The sequence below is a fragment of the Sorex araneus genome, chromosome 11 (genome assembly GCF_027595985.1).
Source record: "Sorex araneus isolate mSorAra2 chromosome 11, mSorAra2.pri, whole genome shotgun sequence".
NCBI classification, from domain to species: Eukaryota; Metazoa; Chordata; class Mammalia; order Eulipotyphla; family Soricidae; genus Sorex; species Sorex araneus.
The window spans coordinates 39,499,206-39,523,425 of NC_073312.1; the positions used below are offsets into that span (position 1 = coordinate 39,499,206).

At 36.9% G+C, this 24,220-nt stretch overlaps 1 protein-coding gene across 7 annotated transcripts in view; it reads right to left on the minus strand.

Annotated features, from left to right (window-relative positions):
- The window catches only part of MAPK8 (mitogen-activated protein kinase 8), an 83,211-nt gene that overhangs the window by 7,731 nt on the left and 51,260 nt on the right, over nt 1-24,220 (minus strand). For 6 of the 7 annotated variants that reach the window (XM_055118706.1, XM_055118710.1, XM_055118709.1 and 3 more), the window contains 10 exons: nt 21,129-21,298; nt 19,875-20,004; nt 17,763-17,821; nt 17,535-17,673; nt 13,644-13,809; nt 10,560-10,631; nt 7,999-8,181; nt 7,439-7,563; nt 6,467-6,530; nt 804-881 (listed from right to left, as the gene is read on the minus strand). In XM_055118706.1, the coding sequence (XP_054974681.1) occupies nt 804-881; nt 6,467-6,530; nt 7,439-7,563; nt 7,999-8,181; nt 10,560-10,631; nt 13,644-13,809; nt 17,535-17,673; nt 17,763-17,821; nt 19,875-20,004; nt 21,129-21,250 (1,138 nt within the window). In that variant the 5' untranslated portion in view covers nt 21,251-21,298. Of the gene's footprint in view, nt 1-803; nt 882-6,466; nt 6,531-7,438; nt 7,564-7,998; nt 8,182-10,131; nt 10,204-10,559; nt 10,632-13,643; nt 13,810-17,534; nt 17,674-17,762; nt 17,822-19,874; nt 20,005-21,128; nt 21,299-24,220 lie in introns of all 7 variants that reach the window. The other variant, XM_055118707.1, reaches the window with a different exon arrangement.

Below are 24,220 nucleotides of genomic sequence, written 5' to 3' on the forward strand. Positions count from 1 at the left end.
GTAAGGCAAATAACCTACCTGCTATAATATCACTCTGGCCTCAATCCATGCATTCTTAAGTGACTGATAAGCTTCAAATATTGTTCTTCTACATAAAAGATTTATTTGTAATATATCACTTAATTTCTCTGATTTTAGTTTATCTTTAAAATGTGATTAATAATACCTTTGATGGGTTTTGAGAATGGTACTTTATTCAGCTCCCAATCATATGATATATACTTAATATTTACATGTTACCCAACACTTAAAATTTTCTCTTAAAGTCATTTTGCTTTTACAAAGATACTTAAATGAAAGATGACCTATGAAAAGACACTTAACTCCTGTATCCAGTTTTATTATTAAAGGATAATTTATAAGGTGGACATCATTACTACTGCCTTTTGTCAACTAATAAATAACACCAAAGTAAAAAAGTAACCATCATGGCATGTAGCAAACATTGCACCAAAGCTTTAGCATATTTAAAAATGAATATAATCATAGAAAGAAAACACTGAGTTGCAAAATATTTCCTCTGTAAAGACAAATCAACAATGGTATCAAAAATAAGCTTCAAATTTCTATTCTTCAATGGAATCTAAGTATCACAGAAAAAGATACACATTGTAATGAATTCAGTTACTAACACAATAGGTATGACGAACTAGTACAATGTATCAGACCTTTCAACTTTACACTTAAACATTATACTTACAAAATTTTAATAATAGCAATAAATATTAAAAGAATTAAGGTTCTGGCTTAAAGGAAAAATTGTGAAATGTGAGAAGCTTAACCAAGATTATATTGTAACCAACCTAAAGGAGAGGGCTGCCCTCGTATAACTCCATTCTTGGTTCTCTCCTCTAAGTCCATAACTTCCTTGTATATCAATTCTGAAAAAGAATAAAAATAAACTTTTCAAAATCAAAATGCCAATATCAGAAGGTATGTATGTTTTAAGTAAAAACTTTCACACAGTTTTTCTCATTCCGAGTGTTTTATACTGCATATCATGCTATATTATAATGCTTGTTTAGTTCTGTCTCAGAGAAGATTTGCCCCACATTTCTTCTTTTATTTCCCCCCCCCCACATTTTTCTTAATGACTTCTATTTCCTGAGCCCTTGCAGAGTACGTTGTAGATGTTTAACAAGGTAAGATTTAAGTCATACTTTAACCTGAACGCTTTGTAACTTTCCACATGGTGAATTAATAAAAGAATTAAAAAAAAAAAAAAGAGAACGAAAAGAAAAAAAAAGATTTAGGTCATAAAATATAGGGAAGTTTCTTGAATCAGAATGAAATATTAAAGGGAAAGAAGACAGTGGCTAAACTTGAATTCCTTCTGAACTGAAATATGAAATGCTATTGGAGTCAAGATTTTCTCCACAGCAACCTTATTCTTTTATTAAAAGATAATTTTTATAGGTTAGGCAACATGATTACCAGTGTTAACATTTATGGTTTTGATGTTCGAAGTTATTGCACCTTCACTACCACCAAAGTGCCCCAGATCCTACACCATAATCCTTATGTCACTTTTAGCCCACCTCTTCTCCAACTTCCTGGCTCGACTGTTCAGTAATCTCAGTTTTAGAATCCAAGGCCAAGGGTTTGTAATCATTAGGTACTATGTCCCTGTTTTGTTTCTCCATATCCCACAGTGAGTGTGAGGTCACTGTAGGTCCTCTCTCCAGTCCCCTCTCTTGACTTATTTTGCTTAATAATAATGCTCATCTCACCTAAGTTGCAGCAAACTGAAAGATTTAATCTTTCTGAAGGGGCAGGAACAGGGTATAAGTATGTATAAGTACAAGCAAATTAGTGCCTTAACTCCTATACCATCACTCTGGCCCTCATCTTTTCTTATAGCTTAGTATTACACTACAACTTTTCCCATTCTTCTGTTGGGAACCTTGCTCTTTCACTAGACTTCCTGACAGTGGTAGACTGTTGTGAGACTATTTTAACTAAAGAAGCCACACCAGGTGCTGTCCTGCTGGTATGTACAGTTTCTGTCTTATTTTCCCCAATTCAATGGTTTTTAACTTTATTACACCTGTAGAACTGTACTAGTCTGTATATTAGCAGTTAAAAAACAACTGTTCAGGCCAGCTAAACTTTGGGCACCAGCAGCTTCTTGCAGAAATGTCTCTAGACTGTGAAGTGAGCCACTGCCCCATGCCGCACCAAGAGGGGAAGGGTTTTTCTCTCTCAGCTTTTCCTTTCCGGGCATAGCATGGCGACCACCATTTTATGAGCACAAAAAGGAGGTATGAGCTTGCAGCAATGGGACGTGACGGTGATCCCGGGACAAGGGTGGTAATGGCCCCACCCTCCACCGAGATTTAAGCGCAGCGGCCACACGTGTTCGGCCTTTCAGCTGCTGCACGAGCTTGATCCCAGAGGCCAGCTAAACTACTGTGGGCACCAGCAGCTTCTTGGAAAAATGTCTCTAGACTGTGAACTGAACCACTGCCCCATGCCGCACCAGGAGGGTAAGGGTTTTTCTCTCTCAGCTTTTCTATTTTATGAGCACCACAAAAGGGAGGTATAAGCTTGCAGTGATGCAATTTCTGGCAGAAATTTCCCTGGACTTAGTTACTAAAATACAGAAATCCAAAACCGGCTGCGCGACCTCATATTTGTTCATTGTCAGCAATGGAAAACAAATTATCAAATGGTTCCTTTTCAACAGGCCTGACTTTGGGGGGGAAGCTTCAAACAATATTAGTGAATTTTTTGTTGAAATATTGAATGTAATCAAAGTAAAGTGAAACAGGTGGGGGTGGGGTGGGGGAGGGAGGCATACTGGGGTTCCTGGTGGTGGAATATATGCACTGGTGAAGGGATGGGTGTTCAGCATTGTATAACTGAGACTTAAGCCTGAAAGCTCTGTAACTTTCCACATGGTGATTCAATAAAAATTAAAAAAACAAAAACAAAAACAAACAACTCTGTTCAGTGATGATAATCCCTCCCCCCCACCGCCCCCACAATTGGTACAAAATTTCTGTGCACCAGCAGGGTTAAAAACTAAGTAACCCTGATGTCAACTGTAACACTTCTTGTGAGTGTGTATTACTGAAAAAGAATCTTCTCGGGCTGGTGCAAAAGCACAGCAGGTAGGGCGTTTGCCTTGCACACGGCCAACCTGGGTTCGATTCCCAGCATCCCATATGGTCCCCTGAGCACCGCCTGGAGTAATTCCTGAGTACATGAGCCAGGAGTAACCCCTGTGCACCGCCAGGTGTGACCCAAAAAAGAAAAAAACCTTCTAGGGTCAGTAAAATAGCTGTGCATGCTTGAATGCCAGACACCTGCGTTCAAAGCTAGCAGTGGCAGAAGCCTTCCAGGAGCAACTCCTGAGGCACCAAGCTAGGAGTAGGCCCTAAACACTGCTGGGTATGGCCCCCAAACTAAAAATAAAACAAAGCATATGAATTTTCTAGTACTGCTACCTTGCGATTATTCATCATCTGTGGGCCATGAAATCCTTTGAAAATTGCATAAAAGGAATGAAACTTCTTCTGAGAAAAATGCACAAGCAAAATATGTTGCAAAATTTTAAGAAGGCTGTAATTACTTAAAACTTCTGACAAAGAATATCTGATTACAGAACATGACAACATTAGTGTTAGGTAATAAGCAAGTGGGTATGTTAGAATGAGTAAGAGCTAGAGATACAATTTTGCTTGGTATGTTAATCATCTTTGGTATGGAAGAAGAAATATAGTCTTAATAGAGAAAGAATGGGAGAGAATTTCCTTTAAAGAAATAAAACTGAGTAAGGGGTGAATAAAATAGTATGGGGTTAGAGCACAAATCAGTTATGCACCAATCTCCTCTGCATCGCCTGCTAAGTCCTATCCCTACCCTGGTTCAATCTCCTGAGCCACGTGGTACCTTGAAAAACACCAGGTGTGGTCCCGGTGGTCTTTGGCACCACAGGTCCAAAGAACATTATTGTATCCTTCGGCCTTCATTCCCAATGCTCCAGTCTGGTGGACTAAGACTGGTTCCTGATGGGGCTGGAGCAATAGCACAGCGGGTGGGGCATTTGCCTTGTACACGGCCGACCCAGGTTCGATTCCCAGCATCCCATATGGTCCCCTGAGCACTGCCAGAAGTAATTCCTGAGTGCAAAGCCAGGAGTAGCCCCTGTGCATTGCCAGGTGTGACCCAAAAAGGAAAAAAAAAAAAAAACCAAAAGACTGGTTCCTGAACACCCTGTGGTTCCTTCAGGACCCACAAAACAAAACAAAAAAAGGTATTCCAGACAGTAGGGAAAAAAACAAGTGAGAATAAAACCAGCACTCCTTTGTGAAAATACACTAAAGCAAAAGAACAAAAGCTATTTCTAACTAGACAATCAGTAATTAACACTGCATTTGCCAATACAATGCATTTTTCTTTTTCTTAGATTCTTTTTTGTTTTTTGAGTGTCAGAGACCAAAATCAGGGGCTCACAAATGTAAAGTGCTCTACCACTGAGTTACATCCCTGGTCAATGCTAAAACTCTTGGACAGATCTTCAAAAAGGCAATATGGGGATAATTTGAACTATACTTTGGAATAAGAGGAAAAGATGTAAAACAAATGTGCTGGGGATTAAATGTGGGCTAGCCACGTGCAAAGGAAGAACCCAGCCCTGACCACTATACTATCTCTCCGGCTCTTGAAAAAAAACTCATTTTATCATTGTGTTTTATAATTGGTGGACAATGAACATACTAAACCACACTTTAAGCACAAATTATATACAAAAATACTGGTTTAGTTAAATACATATTCTAATTACATATATTTGGGGGATAATAGGGGGGCAGGGGGCATGGAATCTGTTATGGGCCATACCCAACAGTGCTCAGGGGACCATATTTCCATATGCCAGGGATGGAACCCAGATCAGCTGAGTGCAATGCAAGCGCTCTGCCCACAATACTGTATCTCCAGTCCCTATTTATTACATATACAGATGCACTAGATTCTACCCATTTCTAGAATTCTTTTAAGTTCAATGAGTTTAAATTTATGTTTCCCAAAGTCAACTCGGAGAAAACAGTCTTTATATTTCCCCAAGTATGTCCCCTTTCCCTTCCAGAAAAACTGATAATTACCACTTAGTAACATGTCTTCTGTCTTGATTTTAAGATCAGGCAAACACAAAAAGCCAAACAGTAGGGCTGAATAACTTGTCCAAGTCACATAACTACCAAAGTGGCCAAGACAGTAAATGACAGCACACATGAAGGGAAATAGAAACTAAAGATTACCTGTAAATAGAAACAAAAAGTTGCCCAAATGCTCCAGGCAATCTTTTATAGAATTACTTTAGCCTTTCCATGCCTATAAAAGCATCATTAATTTCAATCAATCATATTCATAAAACATAAGGCTTACAAATATTAAAAACTTTAATCACAATAGTGGGACTAAATATTCTTATACAATGCTACTAGAGGAGTAAATTGCACAACTTCTATGGAGAATAAAATATCAATAGTAACAAAAAAATTATCCTTTGGCCTAGGCAAATCTCCTTCCAGGATTTTATTTGCAGGGATAAGTGCACGAAAGAACACCTGAGTTGTTTTTAACAATATGACTTAACGATCTTCAAGGGAATTTTGATATGGAAACTGTAGCACAACTATAAAACAGAAGTGTAGACAGCTATTAAATCAAGACAGTTTATCTAACAAAGCATCTGTGATTAAAACAAGGTGAGAGAAAAGAAAACGGTGGAGGTGGGGAAAGTACTAAACACACAAGTTTGCGTGTTTGGAAACTGGAAGGTGAAGTTTCAAAAAGAGCTAATACATCTATGTCGAGGGTCACTGTCACTGTCATCCCATTGCTCATCGATTTGTTTGAGTGGGCACCAGTAACATCTCTCATTGAGAGACTTATTGTTACTGTTTTTGGCATATCCAATACGCATGGGTAGCTTGCCAGGCCCTGCCGTGCGGGGCATAGGAATATGCCATACTCTCGGTAGCTTGCCGGGCTCTCCGAGAGGGGCAGAGGAATCAAACACAGGTCGGCCGCATGAAAGGCGAACACCCAACCATTTTGCTATCGCTCCAGCCCATGTCGAGGGTGGGGACTGTAAAAAATTAGGATTAAGTCAGGAACAGAAGACTTTTTACTTATGTGAAAATGTTAGTAACCATGCTGCTAAATCATACTTATGAAAAACAAAAAAAATTTAACCTGCCAAACATGATGAACAAACCAACATTAAAAACAAGTTCCTTCAGGGGCTGGAGAGATAGCACAGCGGGTAGGGCGTTTGCCTTGCACGCGGCCGACCCGGGTTCAAATCCCAGCATCCCATATGGTCCCCTGAGCACGGCCAGGGGTAATTCCTGAGTGCAGAGCCAGGAGTAACCCCTGTGCATCGCCAGGTGTGACCCCCCCCCAAAAAAAAAACAAGTTCCTTCAGCTTCACATCTATGAAACTGATGAACATTACCTTTCCATTCTTCTATTGTGTGTTCTCTTTCATCTAATTGCTTGTCAGGTATCTTTGGTGGTGGCTAAAAACATAAGGAAACAATATCTAAGTAAGATTATTGAGAGTATATAAATTATTTATAACTATATGAGATAGTAAGCAGATTATATAAGAATATCATTCAACTAAGACCGACCAATCATTAGAAATCTTACACAAAGACAGTAAGTTTTGGAATACTCTTCATGGTAAGAAAAATGTTTGGCAATCTTTTATTCTTTCAGCTTTTCAAATGATATCATTTTATATAATACTATAATTGGACACTATTTTATAAGGTCCAATTTTATAATTGGGCCTTATAAAATTTATAATTTTAGAACATCAAATTTATAATTTTAGAATATAAAACTATAATTTTAGAATGATTTCCCACAGTATTCAATATTGTAGTTCCTCAGGTCAAGTGACTATTTTGTGTAAGTGCTTGGTTATGCTAAATAAGATACTCTTCATGCAAAACCAGAAACTAACAGTCGTCACTTATCTGTACTATTATTTAAAATTTAAAGATCTCCTGGAAGAGCCGTAGGGCATTTTGCCTTGCATGCGACTAACCTCAGTTCCATTTCCAGGATTCCATACGGTACCCTGAGCACCACCAGGAGTTAATTCCTGCGTTAAGAGCCAGGACTAATCCCTGAGCATTGCTTGGTGTGGTCCCCCCAAAACAAAACAAAACAAAACAACCTTAAAAAAAATTAAAAAATCTCCTGGGCTGGAAAAATAGTTAAGGATCTTCCTTGCAGGCAGCTGACCCTAGTTCAATCCCCAGCACCATGTGTTATCCTGAGCATTGATGGGAGTGACTTGAGGTATATATATAGTCCTCCAAGCCCCAAGGTGCCCCTCCCAACAAAAGACCCAAATATGCTTCAAATTAATTCTAAGAGCACAATACTTCTTGCAAACATTAAGAAAAGGACTTACAGCTTCTGCTTCAGAAGGATCATACCAAACGTTGATATATGGGTGCTGAAGAGCTTCATCTACAGAGATCCTTTTAGAGGCATCAATAACCAGCATTTTGGATAACAAATCCCTTGCCTGACTGGCTGCAAAAATAATGTTAATGTACACATACCTTACAAAGAATTTTTAAAGCATCAATACATTTTTGAAATCTGAATTATGGTTAAACTATGGGCAGGAGAGACAGCACCTGGGTAAGGTGCTTGCCTTGCATGCAGTGAACCTGGGTTTGGTTCATATCTCCCCCTACCATCCCCTGGCCCTGCCAAGAGTGATCCGTGAGTGCAGAGCCAGAAGTAAGCCTGAGCATTGCTGAGGGTGACCCCAAAACTTAAAAAAAAAAAAAGTATATATTATAAAAAAAATTAACCTTAATTAGAAATTTGGCCATAAAAAATAAAAATTTACAGAAAACTAAAACATAAATTTGTTCTACAGAAAACCTTGAGTTATGTTCCTTAAGAACATGAACACACACCCACACCCAGAGAATTAAACATATTATTTATAAAAAGTACCTTTAAGTTTATTGTGTTCTGAGTCAGCTGGGAAAAGTACATCAGGGAAGAGTTTCTCAAAGCTATATCCAGCATATTTAGGTCTGTTTTCAACATAAGTCCTTACTGTTGGTTGTAGTTTCTTCATGAATTCAGGACATGGCGTTCCAAGCTGTTCAATAACTTTATTCCACTGATCAATATCTAGTATCAAGTAGCTAAGAAAAATACTCCATATCTAATGTTCAAAATATTGACCATTTCCACATTAAAATAACAAGAAAATGAAAATTAAAAATCCTAAGAAAGAATGTGGCAGTTATAAATCTCTTATTTGTTAGCCACCTTGCAAAAGGCAGTGATTGTAGGTGGACAGAAAGAAGCAATCAACAAGTTTTGCTAACTTCAATTCATCATGTGAATATGTCTACTGATACTGACTTTACCATAAAAACAAATTAAAGCTCACAGATTCTAAATATAAATGTTATGGTACTCAAAGCATGATAATTACCATGTATAGTATAACTCAAAATGTAAACTGCATATAATTCTAGGATACAAAATTTGCCTTTTCTGCTTATCAGAAAATAAGAATGCAGGGCTGGAGCAACAGTGCAGTGGGTAAGATGTTTGGTTTGCAAGCAGTCAATGCGGATTTGATTCCTCAACAAGCCATATAATACTCCAGCCCCACCAGAAGTGATCCCGGAGCACAGAGCCAGGACTAAGCCCTGAGCATAACTGGGGGTGCCCGCCCCACCAAAAAAAGTAATTATGAGGGCATTTCTTAGAGCTAAAAGCTATTTTATACTTAGTCCTGGTGTTTTACTTTTCTATACCCACAGAAAATAACCAGGAGAAGTAAAAATTATGGCTTTGATAAGAATGGCTTTTTAGCTGGAGCAATAGCACAGCGGGTAGGGCGTTTGCCTTGCACTCGACCAACCCCGGGTTCGATTCCCCGCACCCCATATGGTCTCCTGAGCACCGCCAGACGTGATTCCTGAGTGCAGAGCCAGGAGTAACCCCTGTGCATTGCCAGGTGTGACCCAAAAAGCAAATAAATAAATAAATAAATAAAATAGAAAAAACCAGAATGGCTTTTTAATTTTTGGTTGCTTTTTGGGCCATACCCAGCAGTACTAGAGTCTTACTACTGGCTCTGTGCTCATGAATCACTTCTGGTGGAGTTAAGAGGACTGTGTGAGGTGCAAAGTCTTGAACATAGATCAGGCAAGTGCTTTACACAGTGCACTATCTCTGGTCCCTTACCATTCTTTAATAGTTTATGTTATTAATTTTTTAAAAATCTCCAATGCATATGAAAATGACTTAGTATTTGGGTAATGTATAAAGTCAAGACTTCCTGGAATCAAAGGAATAGCCAGTGGGTAAGGGCACTTGCCTTGCATACAGCCAACCTGGTTTGATCCCCCCACTCTCCATATAGTCCTCCTGAGGCCCCCAGGAGTGATACCCGAGTACAGTCAGGGTGTGGCCAAATCCCTCACCTCCCAAAAACAAAAAGTTCTAGTCACTTTCTTCCTAATCTTTATATTCCATATTCCCTACATTTTCCTATTATAGTAATCCGATTAATGTCTTCCCTATTCCTTCCACTAAAATAAATCTACTTATTAAATAAAAAGCACAAACCCACATTTATTCATCATCATATAAAACTACATCAGAAATTCTGAGGGGAAAGATCATTGATATGTTCAGTTATGCGACAACAACTAAAAGGCACAAAACACACAAAACAACAAAAAGGGAGGTGGGAGAGACAAAATAAAAAGATGAACGAAAAGCAACAGATAATTTCAAAATTCGTATTAAATCCTAAACTGACCCACGTGTAATAATTAGAAAATTTTAATGCAAGCCATGATTTTTGATTTAGGTTAGATAAATCAACTCAAAGCCAGCAAGTAATTATGGAAAACTAGGTAAGATGTTTTCAGAATTAACAGAGGAAACAACAAATGAGGGAAAGGAAAATCTATGTCAAAAAGCGGTGGTATTTTGAAAGAGTAATTTAGCGATACTGTATTAGGGAGAGACAAAATACATTATACCTGACCAAGCTTTAGTGCTATTTTACATTTTTGACCTTTAGAAAACTATATTTTAGGCCAAAGATAAGGATACGATCTGTACCTGGGAACAAAACACCACCTTTGATCATTTCTCCCATGATGCACCCAACTGACCAAATGTCAACTGAAAACAAAATGCAATGACATTAACATAAAGATTTTGGTTAAAAAAAAAGAAAACATTAAAAAAAAACACACACATACACCATGTATACTTTAAAATTATAAAAGCAGTATAAAATAAAAATGACTGACAGTGAATGGGCACTAACTACCAGCAGAGACTGTATGTCCTACTGCCAGATGCAGCCTACAAATTATTTCTGCTTCTTACTCAACAATTTTTGAACTATAACAGCCACAAACTTAATGTCTTTAAAAAACAAAACAAAACATATGTATGAATGTATCATTTTCATTAGATAACATAAGGAAATTATTCATCTAACTAATTAAACTGCTGCAGCAGCACAAGGATACAGTCCCTTCCTGGAAAGAGGATTTTGTGGCAAACCATTTCTCCCATAATGCACCCCACAGACCATAAATCCACTATATGTATGCAGCACAAAAGAAGGAAAAGCAAAGCAAAAGGTTGTTAAAATCAAAAAAGCATAATATGACTGCATTATATAAAAACTGCAAAACACCACAGAAAGAAAAAAGTGATTTTAACTTTAGCTTATGGAATAATTTAAAAACACAAAATATTTTTCAAAAGGCTTGATTCACAAAAGCAAATGTGAAAGTGTGGCCTTTTAGCTACATATCTAATTTAAAGTGAGAGCTTTGCACAGAAATAACATAAATAAAAAGATCCATACACTTTGTCCTTGAAAATTTGTTTATAAAATATGAAACAGAACTAACACACACTTTAAACAAGTCTGAAAATTTAAACAAGGCAGCAAAATTAAGGTCCTAATACTATATGAAGTTCCACTGTGCATTATACTCTCTCTTTAAGTTAAATAAAAGAAAAAAGCATGAGCAAAATAATTTCTTATATTAAAATATTTAACAGAAAACATTTCTAAGAATAATTACAATAAAAGCATTCATGTAATGCTCTTCAAAATCTCAAACTGGCTCATAACTGCTTTCAGGTATCCTATGTTTATCAACACCAAGCTACATTAACTCTATATTAACCCAATAAGCAAATGTATAGCAAATGAACAAAAACTTCAAAAAATTAGCGAAAAGGTATTATTTAAAATTTTACACTTTAATTTTTTAAGTCTTTAAGGTAAAACTATTTTTGGTCCATGATGGCAGTTTTGTCAGGATATAGTGTGAAAGTTCTCGTAAACCTTCTCATATTATTACCTAAGTCTCCTAGTTGACTTTTCCTAATGCTCAAAGTTTAAATGGGAACTCTACTCAATGCTGAAATCAATCAACCAGACATAAAAGTAGGTAACTTGCAAATTCCTATCAGTCTCATTCAAACATCAGACCCTGAGTTTTTAAAAATCTTTAATAGGGGCTACACTTACTCTTACTCAACAGTACTTGGAAAGCCCTGGGTAATTCCTAGAGATTCTTAGCTTGATATTTCAGATCAAAGGGTTCAACACTTAGATCTGTGGTGCTTGAGGACCATGAGGACTATATCCAGTGTGCTCGGGGCATAGAGTGTTTCAGGACCTTGTATGTGGTTCTACTTTGTGGAGGCATAATCCTAGTCCTGGGTCACCTTTTAAAAAGGTATTTTTAAGCTAATTACAAATGTTGCAAGTATGAATGCTACCAAGATCATACACAAAACCAACTTACAGGAGTATAATTGCTCAATCTATTAGTTTAAATATATTTAATTACATCACTTCTGAAAGGCTTCTAGGATTTTTGCAATGAAAGAGAAACAAGGGGCTGAAGAGATAGTAGAGAAGGTAGAGCACTGTTAGGTGGCCAACCCAGGTTCAATATCTGGTACTCAATAAGCATAAAGCCAGGAGTAAGCACTGGGCCTCACCAGATGTAGCCCCCAAACAAAAATAAAACAAAGATGACAGATAAAATTTTAAATGAAGGAGCCAGGGAAATAGCTCCAGTGGATGGAGGACATATGTGCCTTGTACGCATGATGCACCTAGTTCCCTCTCTGTGTCACCCTTTTGGTTCCTGCTGGGATCACCCAGAGGTCACTGAGTACTGCTTAGGAGCCCACTATCTCCAAACAAATTCTCCAAAATAAGCTGTTAAAAACAGGTGGCAGGAAGAAGAGTGGAGTATGTCACTAAAAGAAAAAAAGACCTTAAATTTAGCCTCGAACAACAAAATACTTAATTATCATCCTATTTTGACTTATGGTCTAGTAAAGTTGGGGCATTCTTAATTTAATTTTCTAGGGTGGGACAAACCATTAATCTACATTATTCTTACCAAGGAAGGAAATTATTTCAACAATTTCCCTCTTATTCTTTTATTAATTTCTGAGAAAAATCTATGTTCTAAGATTATAGTTATAGGACTGATAAAACCAAGTCAAGATGTTTGTGACAGTAAGTGGTTTTAAAGCAAATGTAAAAGAAAACTTTATGCTGGTCACATTAAGTATAAATTCTTAAATTAAGGAAAAGAGCTAATTCTAAGACCTTGTATGGAATCCAACTTACTGGATTCTACACAGTAAAAGGCATATTTTAAAGTAGAGAGCAAGAAAACAACCACATTCTTATTTTTTTTGCTTTTTGGGTCACACCCGGTGATGCACAGGGGTTACTCCTGGTTCTGCACTCAGGAATTACCCCTGGTGGTGCTCAGGAGATCATATGGGACGCTGGGAATCTAACCTGGGTCGGCCTCCTGCAAGGCAAACGCCCTACCCGCTGTGCTACTGCTCCAGCCCCACAACCACATTCTTAAGAGCAAAATAATAGTAGTGACAGTACATGTTTTAAGTATGTTTTTAATTAACTAACTCAAAAAAGAAAAGAAAACCTAAAGTGCTTAGTTCAACATTACCTTTTATAAGAATAATCTTTTTGTTTTGGGGCCACACCCAGTACTAACTCAGAAGCTATTCCTAACAGTGCTCAAGGAACGATGGTGCCAGGGATTGAATCTGGGCCTCTAGCATGCAAAGCATGTGCACTATAATAAATAAATAAATAAATAGGGCTATCTTAACAGAGTCTTACAGCAGTGCCTAAAGTTTATGCTAACACTAGTTTTATGGAGGTATAAATATGTGCAAATATTACAAAGCAAACTAGAATTTCTATTAAAGAAGACAAGCTATTAGCACTAAATACTTTCTCAAGCTAAGTAAGAAATGCTCGTTTTTCAGCTATGGACAAGCAGACAGCATATATTCTGCTCCAGGTCATGGCAACAAATTCCTTATCCGATGATAATATTTATATTTTGTATTTGTATTTAAATAAAAAGGGTCCATGTTTTTCCTCAACATGTATAAAAACATTTACATTAGAACTCTTGAAATATTTTAACCACATACATTTAACTCAGTGCACTTTGGCTTCAATAGCTACATAAGGAATATGACAACCAGAAACAAATAAATCAGGATGATTTAAGTAAATGGTATTTGCTGACCGTTTTCTTTGTAGCCCATCCCTAGGATGACCTCTGGTGCTCTGTAGTAGCGGGTCACCACATAAGGTGTCATCATAAAACTAGTTCCTGCAGTCCTGGCCAGTCCAAAGTCAAGAATCTTCAAAGTGCAGTCTGATTTTACTACTATATTACTGGGCTTTAAGTCCTTCCAAAAAAAAAAAAAAAAAGTTAAGAAATATACAAATATTTTACATAGTTCGTATCACTTGTAGAACAATTTCTGATATAACAGCATAAATTCATAATAGCAAACCCAAAAAAATCAATTTTATGGCATTTATAAAAACAGCAAAATTAATACTTAATTTGTTTGCTAAAAATTATGATTAGGAATGTTTCTGTTATTTTGGGTGGGCACACCTGGGAGTGCTCAGGGGCCCTTATTGGGGTGCTGGGGATTGAACTTGGGTCAGTCACATGCTAGGGAAATGTCCAGCCTGCTGTACTGTAACTTTGGTCCTGTACCTGGCTTTTAACAATTTGAGCATAATGAGTCGCAGTACTGATGCCTTTTAAAAAATTTATTATTATTATTATTATTATTGTTAACCTGCTAGCACAAAAGTAAAATGCTAAGTGAAGTCCTTCAGGTGGAAATAAAAGTGCTAGGCAGTAACTTTTAAGTCTTATTAATTTTTGCTAAATGTTCCCATTGCTCACTGATTTCCTCGAGCGGGCACTAGTAACATCTCCATTGTGAAACCTGTTACTCTATTTTGGCATATCAAATACGCCACAGGTGCTAAATGTTAATGTGCAATTTAATTATTAAGTCCAGCAGCATTGTATTTTCAGTTTCTAACTCCTATTTCTTGTCTATCTGAACTGAAAAACAAATGTATTAAATAACAAATCAGATACCAGGGGCTGGAGCGATAGCATAGCAGGTAGGCCGTTTGCCTTGCACATGGCCAACCAGGGTTCGATTACCAGCATCCCACATGGTTCCCTGAGCACTGCCAGGGGTAATTCTTGAGTGCAGAGCCAGAAGTGACCCCTGTGCAGTGCCGGGTGTTACCCAAAAAGCAAAAAAAAAAAAAAAAAAAAACCCAAAACAAACAAACAAACAAACAAAAAACCCAAAAAAACACACGCGCACACACACAAAAACAATCAGAAACCAATTTTAAATGGCAAACATGGTACAAAAATGTGACCCTTTTTTTGGGGGGGAGGGGGAGTCTTTTTTTCCTTTTTAACTGAATCACAGTTAATAGATACACAGATACAAAAGTTACAATTATTGGGTTTCAGTCATATTATGTTCCAACACCTGTCTCTTTACCAGTGTACATTTCCCACCACCAGTGTCCCTAGTATCTCTCTCTTAATCCGTCCCTCCACCCCTCCTTTTGGATATTATGGTTTGCAAGGATTTTTAAGAACATAAAGAGGGAGGACAGATTGACTGAAGCTACAGTTAACTCAAGATATACTACAGTAAGGTTAATTATAATCCCCAAGTGTATCACTGTAATCCCGTGGCTCATCGATTTCCTTGAGTGGGCACCAGTAACGTCTCTGTTGTGAGACTTGTTGTTACTGTTTTTGGCATATCGAATACGCCACACGGGTAGCTTGCCAGGCTCTGCCGTGTGGGCGGGATACTATCAGTAGCTTGCCAGGCTCTCCAAGAGGGACAAAGGAATCAAAACTGGGTTGGCCATGTGCAAGGCAAATGCCCTACCTGCTGTGCTATCCCTACAGCCCTTTCAGAAAATAAATTAAAAAATATAAGGAAAATGAGTCAATGGCACATGATAAAAAACATAAAACAAAGAAAAGCAGTAGTGAAGTAGGATCAAAAATCAAACATCTGGAGAACAAAAACCACAGCAGTTTTACATGTAGGTGGATTAAGCTCTCTAGCCAAGAGAGAACAGCAAAGTTAGCCCTACTGCAAGTTATCTACAGGGAACTCACTTTTGATTAAAATATGAACAAACAAGTTTGGAAAATAAAATAAAAAACACTTCATATAAATAGAAGCCAACAAAGAGACTGGTACCTATACCAGACAAAAGTTGAAATTCACTATCTGTAAGGGATAGTGAATTTCTCTCTCTCTCTCTCTGCTCCCCTCCCTCCCTCCCTCCCTCTCTCTCCCTCTCCCCCCATAACATATATCCACAATATATACATCCATCAACAAAAGATACACTATTACCGACATAACTGAAAGGAAAGTTATAAAGTAATAGTTGGGGACTTTTACAACTTACTTTCACTAATCAAGAACAGTAAAGCAAGTCAAGAATGTGAACACTATACATCAAAAAGACTAACATATATAAAATAGTCTTTTCTAAAATACAGTAATTTTTTTTCTCAAGTACACATTGTACATTTTTCAGGATAGATACAATAGATCATAGTATAAGTTTCAATGAATCTTAAAGAACTTTAAAATCATACAAAGCATCTTTTATGACCACAATGAAGTAAAGTAGAAATCAAAAGAAAAACTTTCAAAATTCAAAAACTTTGAGAAATTTAAACATATTCTTAAATAATTTATTAAGTGAAAGAGTAATCAAGAAAATAAAAAAGATACTCTGAGTGAAAACAATTATTAAAATTTAAAACACAAAAAAGCTGGCACCTTTATTTGGAAAGGATAGCAAAGTGGACAGCAAAGTGGTAGAGCCCATAGAGCCCATGGATTAACACACACACACACACACACACACACCCCACCCCACTCCCAAATCAGTAACATAACATTCCATTCTAAGAAATCAGAAAGAGAAGAGCAAACTAATCCCAAAGTGAGATGATATAGACGATAAAAGATTTAGGCAAAGATAAAGGTGGGAGAATGGAAAAAAAAATAAAGGAAAAAAATCAACAAAGCCAAAAGTTGGTTTAAAATAAATAACCAATGGTACCAAGGAAATAACTCAAAGGGCTATACTACCAAAACTGACTAAAAAAACAGGAAAATCTGAACATAACCACAATAAGAATGAATCTATAAATCAAAAGGAAAATCCTGGGATAAAATAGGTGGCTTTAATGGTGAAGTCTATCAATTATTAAGATTACCACAATCCTCAAACTCTTTCCAAAAAATAAGAGAGGGAGGTGTACTTCTTAACTCATTCTAAAACCAGCACTGACATCAAATTCAGAGATCATAAGAAAAGTACACATCAGCATTTTATTTATAAACACAGATGCAAATATTCTCAACCAACCAATTTCAACAGCATACTGAAAGAATTACATGCTAAAATCAGGTGGAATTTTTCAAGAATATAGGAGTAGGGCTCAATATATAAAAATCAGTTAGTGAATTAACTGAATTAAGGAAAAGCAAACATTGCATCTCAATTTAGGCAGAAATGTTTTTATGAAATCCTTTTTAAAACAAAACCTGTTGAACTCTATATACTCCTACCCCTACTACCAGCACAGTACCCAAACCTGGTCCACCCCAAATAATCCCCAATTTTTCCCACCCACCAAGCCTACCTGGTAACCTGAATTATGTTTTAAGAGTACAAGGGTTTATTTTCACTGGTCACTGAACAAAGATAAACTTGCAAACATTATGCTAAGTTAAAGTCAGAAACAAATGACTCCATGTATATAAAATACCAAAAAAAAAAAAGTAAATGAGTACACAGATATAAGAGAAAGAATAATGCAAGAACTGCAGAGAAAGGGCAATGAGTGACAAGTTAATGCATGGATATAAACCACTATTTTTTGGGGGGGGGTAATAAAAATACTCTGAAATTTAGCACTGATGTTGACAAAAGTTTTCAATATACTAAATTGTATAAATTGAATTACAAATTTTAAAATGGTTTCATATTGGGTGAATTTTACCTCTGTGGTGAAGGAAAGTATAATTTTTCTACTAACCCGATGAATAATTCCAGCAGAATGAAGGTGCTTGATTCCACACAGCATCTGATAGAGAAGGTAGGACATCCTTTCATGATCTAGTTCCATCTGAATCACTTGGCAAAGATTTGCATCCATGAGCTCCATGACTATGTAACTTCACAAGCAAAAAAAGATGATAACTAAAGTGTACAGCGATAATCAATTTAAAAATAATGTGTTAACAAAAACAGAGACCACACTTACACATCTTGAAATTCTTCTAGGGATTTCTGTGGCGTGAAAACATTCAAAAGGCCAATTATCTGTGGTAAAAGCACATAAAAAAATTAGACACTGGTTCATCTATTTTCATTTAGAGTCAGCAAATACGTAAGCTTTAAAAAATTCATAATTAGTCTAAGATCTTTCTAACCTTATATTTGACACTTTATCTATGAATTTTTTTTCCAGGATAGAGAAGGGAAGCAGAATTCAGAGGTTCACTTGAGTAATAAAATTACTTTGTATTCTACTGTAACAGTAGACATGTTAACACATATTCATTTAAACCTATAAAATGTACAACACGTAGAGTGAATCCTAAGCAAACTATGGACTTGGAATGATTATAATGTGCTAATGTAGCTTCATCAATTACAATGAATTTACTACTCTGGTGATGCCATTAATGGGTGTGGCAGCAGTTATTATATGATGATCTCTGTATTATCTTCCACTCAGTTCTATTGTGAGAATACTGCTCTTAAAAAAAATCAGGTTTTAACAATTTTAAAAAAAACCTGGATTAACAAGTGATGTACATTAATCCACTCTATGAACACCCCAATTATTGAGAACCTAGTATTATACAATCCACTACATAATTTGGAAGCTTATTTTCAATATCTTCTTATTCAACTCAGTATCTATATATAATCTCAGCCTGACCCCTTTCCTCCAGCTTTTTATAATAGTATACTTTCCTAGTATTCCTCATTTACAGTCCATTCCATGGCCTCTTTCACGGGCAAGCTGTTATTCGGTCTTCAATCCATTTTTTCTATCACTTTTTCCTGGTGATATTATTTTTGTCTATCTTGCTACACAACCCTATGGGAATAATCCCCAAATGTGCATTTAAAGCCCTAACAGCTTATGACTCTCAAATACATTTTCTTTACCAAATGGAAGATTAATAAGTAATAGGAAATTAAACTCATTATCACTCTTACTCAAATCCCTTATTTTCCAGAGTACTTTCATTTTAACTAGAAGGCCAACCTGGTTTCAATCCCTGGCACCCCATCAGGTCCCCCAACCCATCAGGAGTGACTCCTGAGCAGCAAACCAATAGTAAGCCTGAGAGCACCTCCAGATATGGTCCCAAACCAAACAAGCCAAAAAAAGCATAACAATTTGTTCTTAAAAATGTGACTATTAAATGCTTAAGTTTTATGATAATTAGTAAATAGAACTATATTTTTCCCCCTAGACCCATTTTAGTATTGCTTTAAAATTACCACTAAGCTGATTTTAATCACTGACTTTTTTCAATATAAGGTGACCAGTGAGTACCGACACCACCTGAGCAGGGCCAGAGAGTATAATGAGTAGAGAGCTTGCCTGTACGCAGCTGTTTCAGCTTGGCTCTCTGCACACAAATGGTCCACTGAGACAGGAGTGATCCCTGAGCACAGTGGGAGTGGCCAGAATCACAAAGGGAAAATAAATAACGAGGTGGGAGTGGATTATAGAAGTGAGTTGGATTTTATATCTAATATTATTAAAGTTTCAGTTACAAAGATAATGGGTTCAATTTCATCTCTGAAGTAAGGCTCCTGTTTTCTGACATCTGCATCACCAAAAAAAAAAGGTTGGAGCTGAGATGAAGTTGTTTTTAGAATATCTGCCCTTTGAAAGTTCGTTTGGTGGGCCAGAGAGATAGTCCTGGGGTAAGGAGCTTGCTTTGCATGCTGTGAACCCTGATTTGGTCCTTGGCACAAGATGGTTCCCGTTTGAGCACCACCAGGAGTGACCTTGAGCACAGAGCTATGCCAGGTATAGCGTGGCACAATAGCCCTTAAGTAATGCCCCTAAGGTGTGGCTCATACTCCCTCCACCCCCCAATTAATTAAAACAAAAAGTTTCTTTGGCAAATTCACTATCAAAAAACTACACAATCTAAAATAATTTTTATTTGATAAGAGCTGTGGCAAAATTCAATGAAGATAAAATATTCCTTTTAAAGTTTCAATCCAAGGCAATTTAAAGCAAAATATTCTATATTTTTTACATAGTTTTAAGTTAGTTTTTATAATCCTGTATTCATAAATCTTGATTTTACATATATTTACATATTCTTAAATGCTCACTTACATTTTTGTGATTAACACATTTCATAAGAACTAGTTCTCTGTAAGCCCGCTTAGCATGAGTCTGATTCTGAAATGGTCGACTTAGCTTCTTGATTGCAACATTTCTTTCAAGAATGGCATCATAAGCTGCACTGTAACAGAATTTAAAAATCAAAACTGTAAAAATGGACTTAATGGAAAATTTTAAGTAGATTTCTCGCTTTCTCCAAAGATAAATGTAACTGGATCAATTTCCAGTCTGTGACACTGTACACATTTCTTCTATAACTATTACAGTAAGGGTAAGGTAACAATAAGGACAGTAGTACAGTTAACTTCCCTGAAATGCCAATGGAGTTAAAAAGACAATAGACAAGAGCAATAGCACAGGGCATTTGCCTTGCACCCAGCTGAATCAAGTTCAAATCCTGGTATCCCATATGGTCTCCTGAGCACTGCCAAGAGTGATTACTGAGTGCAGACCCAGGAGTAACCTCTGAGCACCACTGGAATTAAACAAGCATGCTATTGACACTTCCTTGATTTAGTTAATTTGCCTTGAAAAGGCTTATGACTTAAGAGTTTAATCATAATTTATACTAAAAGATGGCAGTCCTCATTTATAATATTATGCTTTATGAAAAATAATCCAAGACCAATAATTCCTGAGTAAGACTATAGCTTTAGTGCAATTCCAATGGTTTCAACTTAATTTTTTTTTTTTTTATCAATATAGACTATTGGGTGGCACTTTTTATTTATTTTCTTAAAGAAGATAGATTTCCATGGGAAGTGCAAATATTTTCTTTTTCTTTTTCTTTTTTTCTTTTTTTTTTTTTAATTTATTTATTTTTAATTAGAGAATCACCGTGAGGGTACAGTTACAGATTTATACACTTCTGTGCTTATACTTCCCTCATACAAAGTTTGGGAACCCATCCCTTCACCATTGCCCACTCTCCACCACCCGTAAACCCAGTGTCCCTCCCACCCTCCCCAATCCCATCTCCCCCCCACCCCACCCTGCCACTGTGGCAAGGTATTCCCTTCTGTTTTCTCTCTCTAATTAGCTGTTGTGGTTTGCAATAAAGGTGTTCAGTGGCCGCTGTGCTCAGTCTCTAGCCCTCATTCAGCCCGCAACTCCCTTCCCCCACATGGCCTTCGATTACAATGTATCAACTTAATTTTTTAAGGCAAGTTTTATATTTACCAAAGTTATCTACAATATAAGAGAAGAAAAAAGAGCAGTTTATAACATTACAAAGTAAAAACTTACCATACTATTCCTTGAGCTCCTGAGCCTATAGGTTTTAAGTTCTGGTAACGTTTCAGGACTGTGAATGTAGAATCTCCAATCTCTACACTATAAAAGTTGCTGTCACGCTTGCTTCTGCTCATGATGGCAGCAATTAATTTAATGGCTTCATCCAAATATTCACCGAGAAGCTGCAAAATAAATAAAACATGATGTTAAAACAAATTTATGTTTTATGATTTTTAAAAATCAAGTCCTCACCTGTTCACTGACAATTATAGATGGCTAGATTAAAAGAGTTGCTTGATTAAATAACACTATTAGAATTTTTTTTTTTTTTTTTTTTGCTTTTTGGGTCACACCCAGCGATGCTCAGGGGTTACTCCTGGCTTTGCACTCAGGAATTACTCCTGGTGGTGCTTGGGGGACCATATGGGATGCCAGGGATTGAACCTGGGTCGGCCGCATGCAAGGCAAACACCCTACCCGCTGTGCTATCGCTCCGGCCCCAACACTATTAGAATTTTTAAAATAATAGAGATCCTTGTAAAATTGTTATAGGTAGGAAAATGACCTCCTCAGAAACAAAAAAAATTACTAGGACAGTTTCTTCATTTTAAAAGTCCTGATTTTTTTTATTTTTTGCTTTTTGGGTCACAACCAGCGATGCACAGGGGTTACTCCTGGCTTTGTGCTCAGGAATTACTTCTGGCGGTGCTCGGGGGACCATACGGGATGCTGGGAATTGCATCCAGGTCAGCCGCATGCAAGGCAAATGCCCTACCCACTGTGCTATGGCTCCAGCCCCAAAAGTCACTAACACAAAAATATAATTTACTGGGAGACTTTTTTAAAAAATCAAATAATATAGTTAAATTTTAAAGTGCTTATGTAATTTTAAAATATCCAATTATCCTTTTATGGCTTTAAAAGCACTAAAACCTAATTTCTGTGAGAAGTTGATATAAAAATAATTTACAAACTCATTTAGTGCCAAGAGGCAGAAATAACAAAGGTGACTGGTGGATATTACCCCTACCTATCACAAATTAGCACAGTGGTGTCAATGTAAGAGTCCCTAACCCCATATCTGGGTATAATGCATATTTTGAACCACGTAAAAAAGTTTAAGAATCAGGATAGAAAAGAGAAAATGAAACAAGATATGAGAAAGATAAAAAAAAAAAACCTAAGATGATTTAAGTTAAATTTGACGGAGGCATTTAGTTGGCTAGCATGTGAAACAAGATACTGCTTTAAAATGTTTGAAACATCAAAATCATGGCTCAAGTTGGGACTGCAGTCCCACAGTACTTTACCACCTGGCTGATTAAAACCCAAGACAATTTTTTTCTTTTTCTTTTTGGGTCACACCCAGCGATGCTCAGGGATTCCTCTTGGCTCTGCACTCAGGAATCACTCTAAGCAGTTCTGGGGGTACCATATGGGATGCCAGGAATTGAAACCAGGTCGGGTGTATGCAAAGCAAATGCCTTAACCACTGTACTATTGCTCCGGCCCAAGACAATCTTTTTTATGAAACCTATTTAAGCACTGGTAATTAATAAAACTCTTATTCACCATTATTAAAGTGGCCAATTGTAAAAACATGTTAAGGCAGCTCCAAAATACTCCCTCCATCCTTTTATAAGCCATCACTAGACTTTAATATATAATCTTTTTGACCTGGGCTGCTTTCACAACAGGTAGGGAAATATTAACCTTTAAAATGACAGCTCTGAGGTTAGGGGGATAGCTGAAAGGGAAACGTATATGCTTCCAAGTGAGAGGATAGGTCTAATTCCCCAGCACCCTAGAAACTCTCTTTGAGCAATCCCCAAGCACTGCCAGAGGTGGCCCCTTAGACTCCCAAGATGGAAAAAAAGAGGAAGTAAGATATATAGGGTGCACTGTGAAACTGGACTTAGTTAACTAAGCCTGATTACTTTTTACAATACAGTAAGAGCTTCATGGCCTCATACCTAAAATCACTATTTCAAAATATACATTAAATTTAGTTTATAATCACTTGTCATAAACCAATAAGCTGGTATCTACAACAGATTTTAGCTGCCATTATATAAATGCATCTATTTACATTTCATTTATTTTTTCAAATAATATACTTCAATTATGTTTTTAATTAGTAATTAGTAATAAACATAAATTAGTAATTAACATAAAGACCACTGTGTCATATCATACATTAAGTTCCAACAACATACTGGTCCACAATCTAATTGAGAGAGGTGGACAAACTGAGAGAAATAGAAGGGTGTATTTTAGCGTAACTTTTCCTTGTTAGACAAGAGCTTGCAAAAGAGAACCACTGTAGTTTGGGGAAATTACCAACTACTGTCACCCATTTTTACTCTCCTAATGGGATTTTGCACACTAGTACCCATGGTAACCATGAATTTAAAGGGCTGCAACACTTCCTTTCCTCCCCATTTAAATCCAGATAAGGAGTTGGTATATTTCTTCTTCTGCTCCCTTTCACAGGTATGAAAAGCAGGACTTCTCAAAAGTGATGCCATAAGCAAAACCAAAAGAGGAATAATTTTCACTAAGAAGGCAATAAAGGATATTCCCTGTTTTGTTTTCCCTCAGGAGAGGAAAAAATAACAACTCTATAGAGAAAAGGAACAATGCTGAGAGAAAACTACAGCATGACTATGATGCTGAAGCCTGCCTTCACCTCAAACAAGTAGAAGAGATTTTGAGGAGATTCAAGCATCTCTATAGTGGAAGATGAGTAATGAAGAAGTTGACTTGAAAAGTGTCAGTTTGAGAAGCTGCAAAGAGCAGGGTAATCTAAAGGCCTACTGGGCTCAAGTCCTGAGCTGGGAAGAATGAATATGGTGTAAAATTCTTGCCCTTTTTGAGGTGAAGCCCCAAACAGAGAAACTGAAGTTTGGGACTCAAACAAGATGGGCAGCAAAGAGCATTCTAGATTATAATCATCCTCCATCATCCTTCATTCAGCACAGTGCTGACAGTGAAATGTTGTAAGAGCTAATAAACAGCTGAGTGTCAAAACTGAGATAACTCAAATATGGGTAAGAATGGGGCCAAAGCCACCCATGCAAACCGGGCCTTCCCCATCATACCCA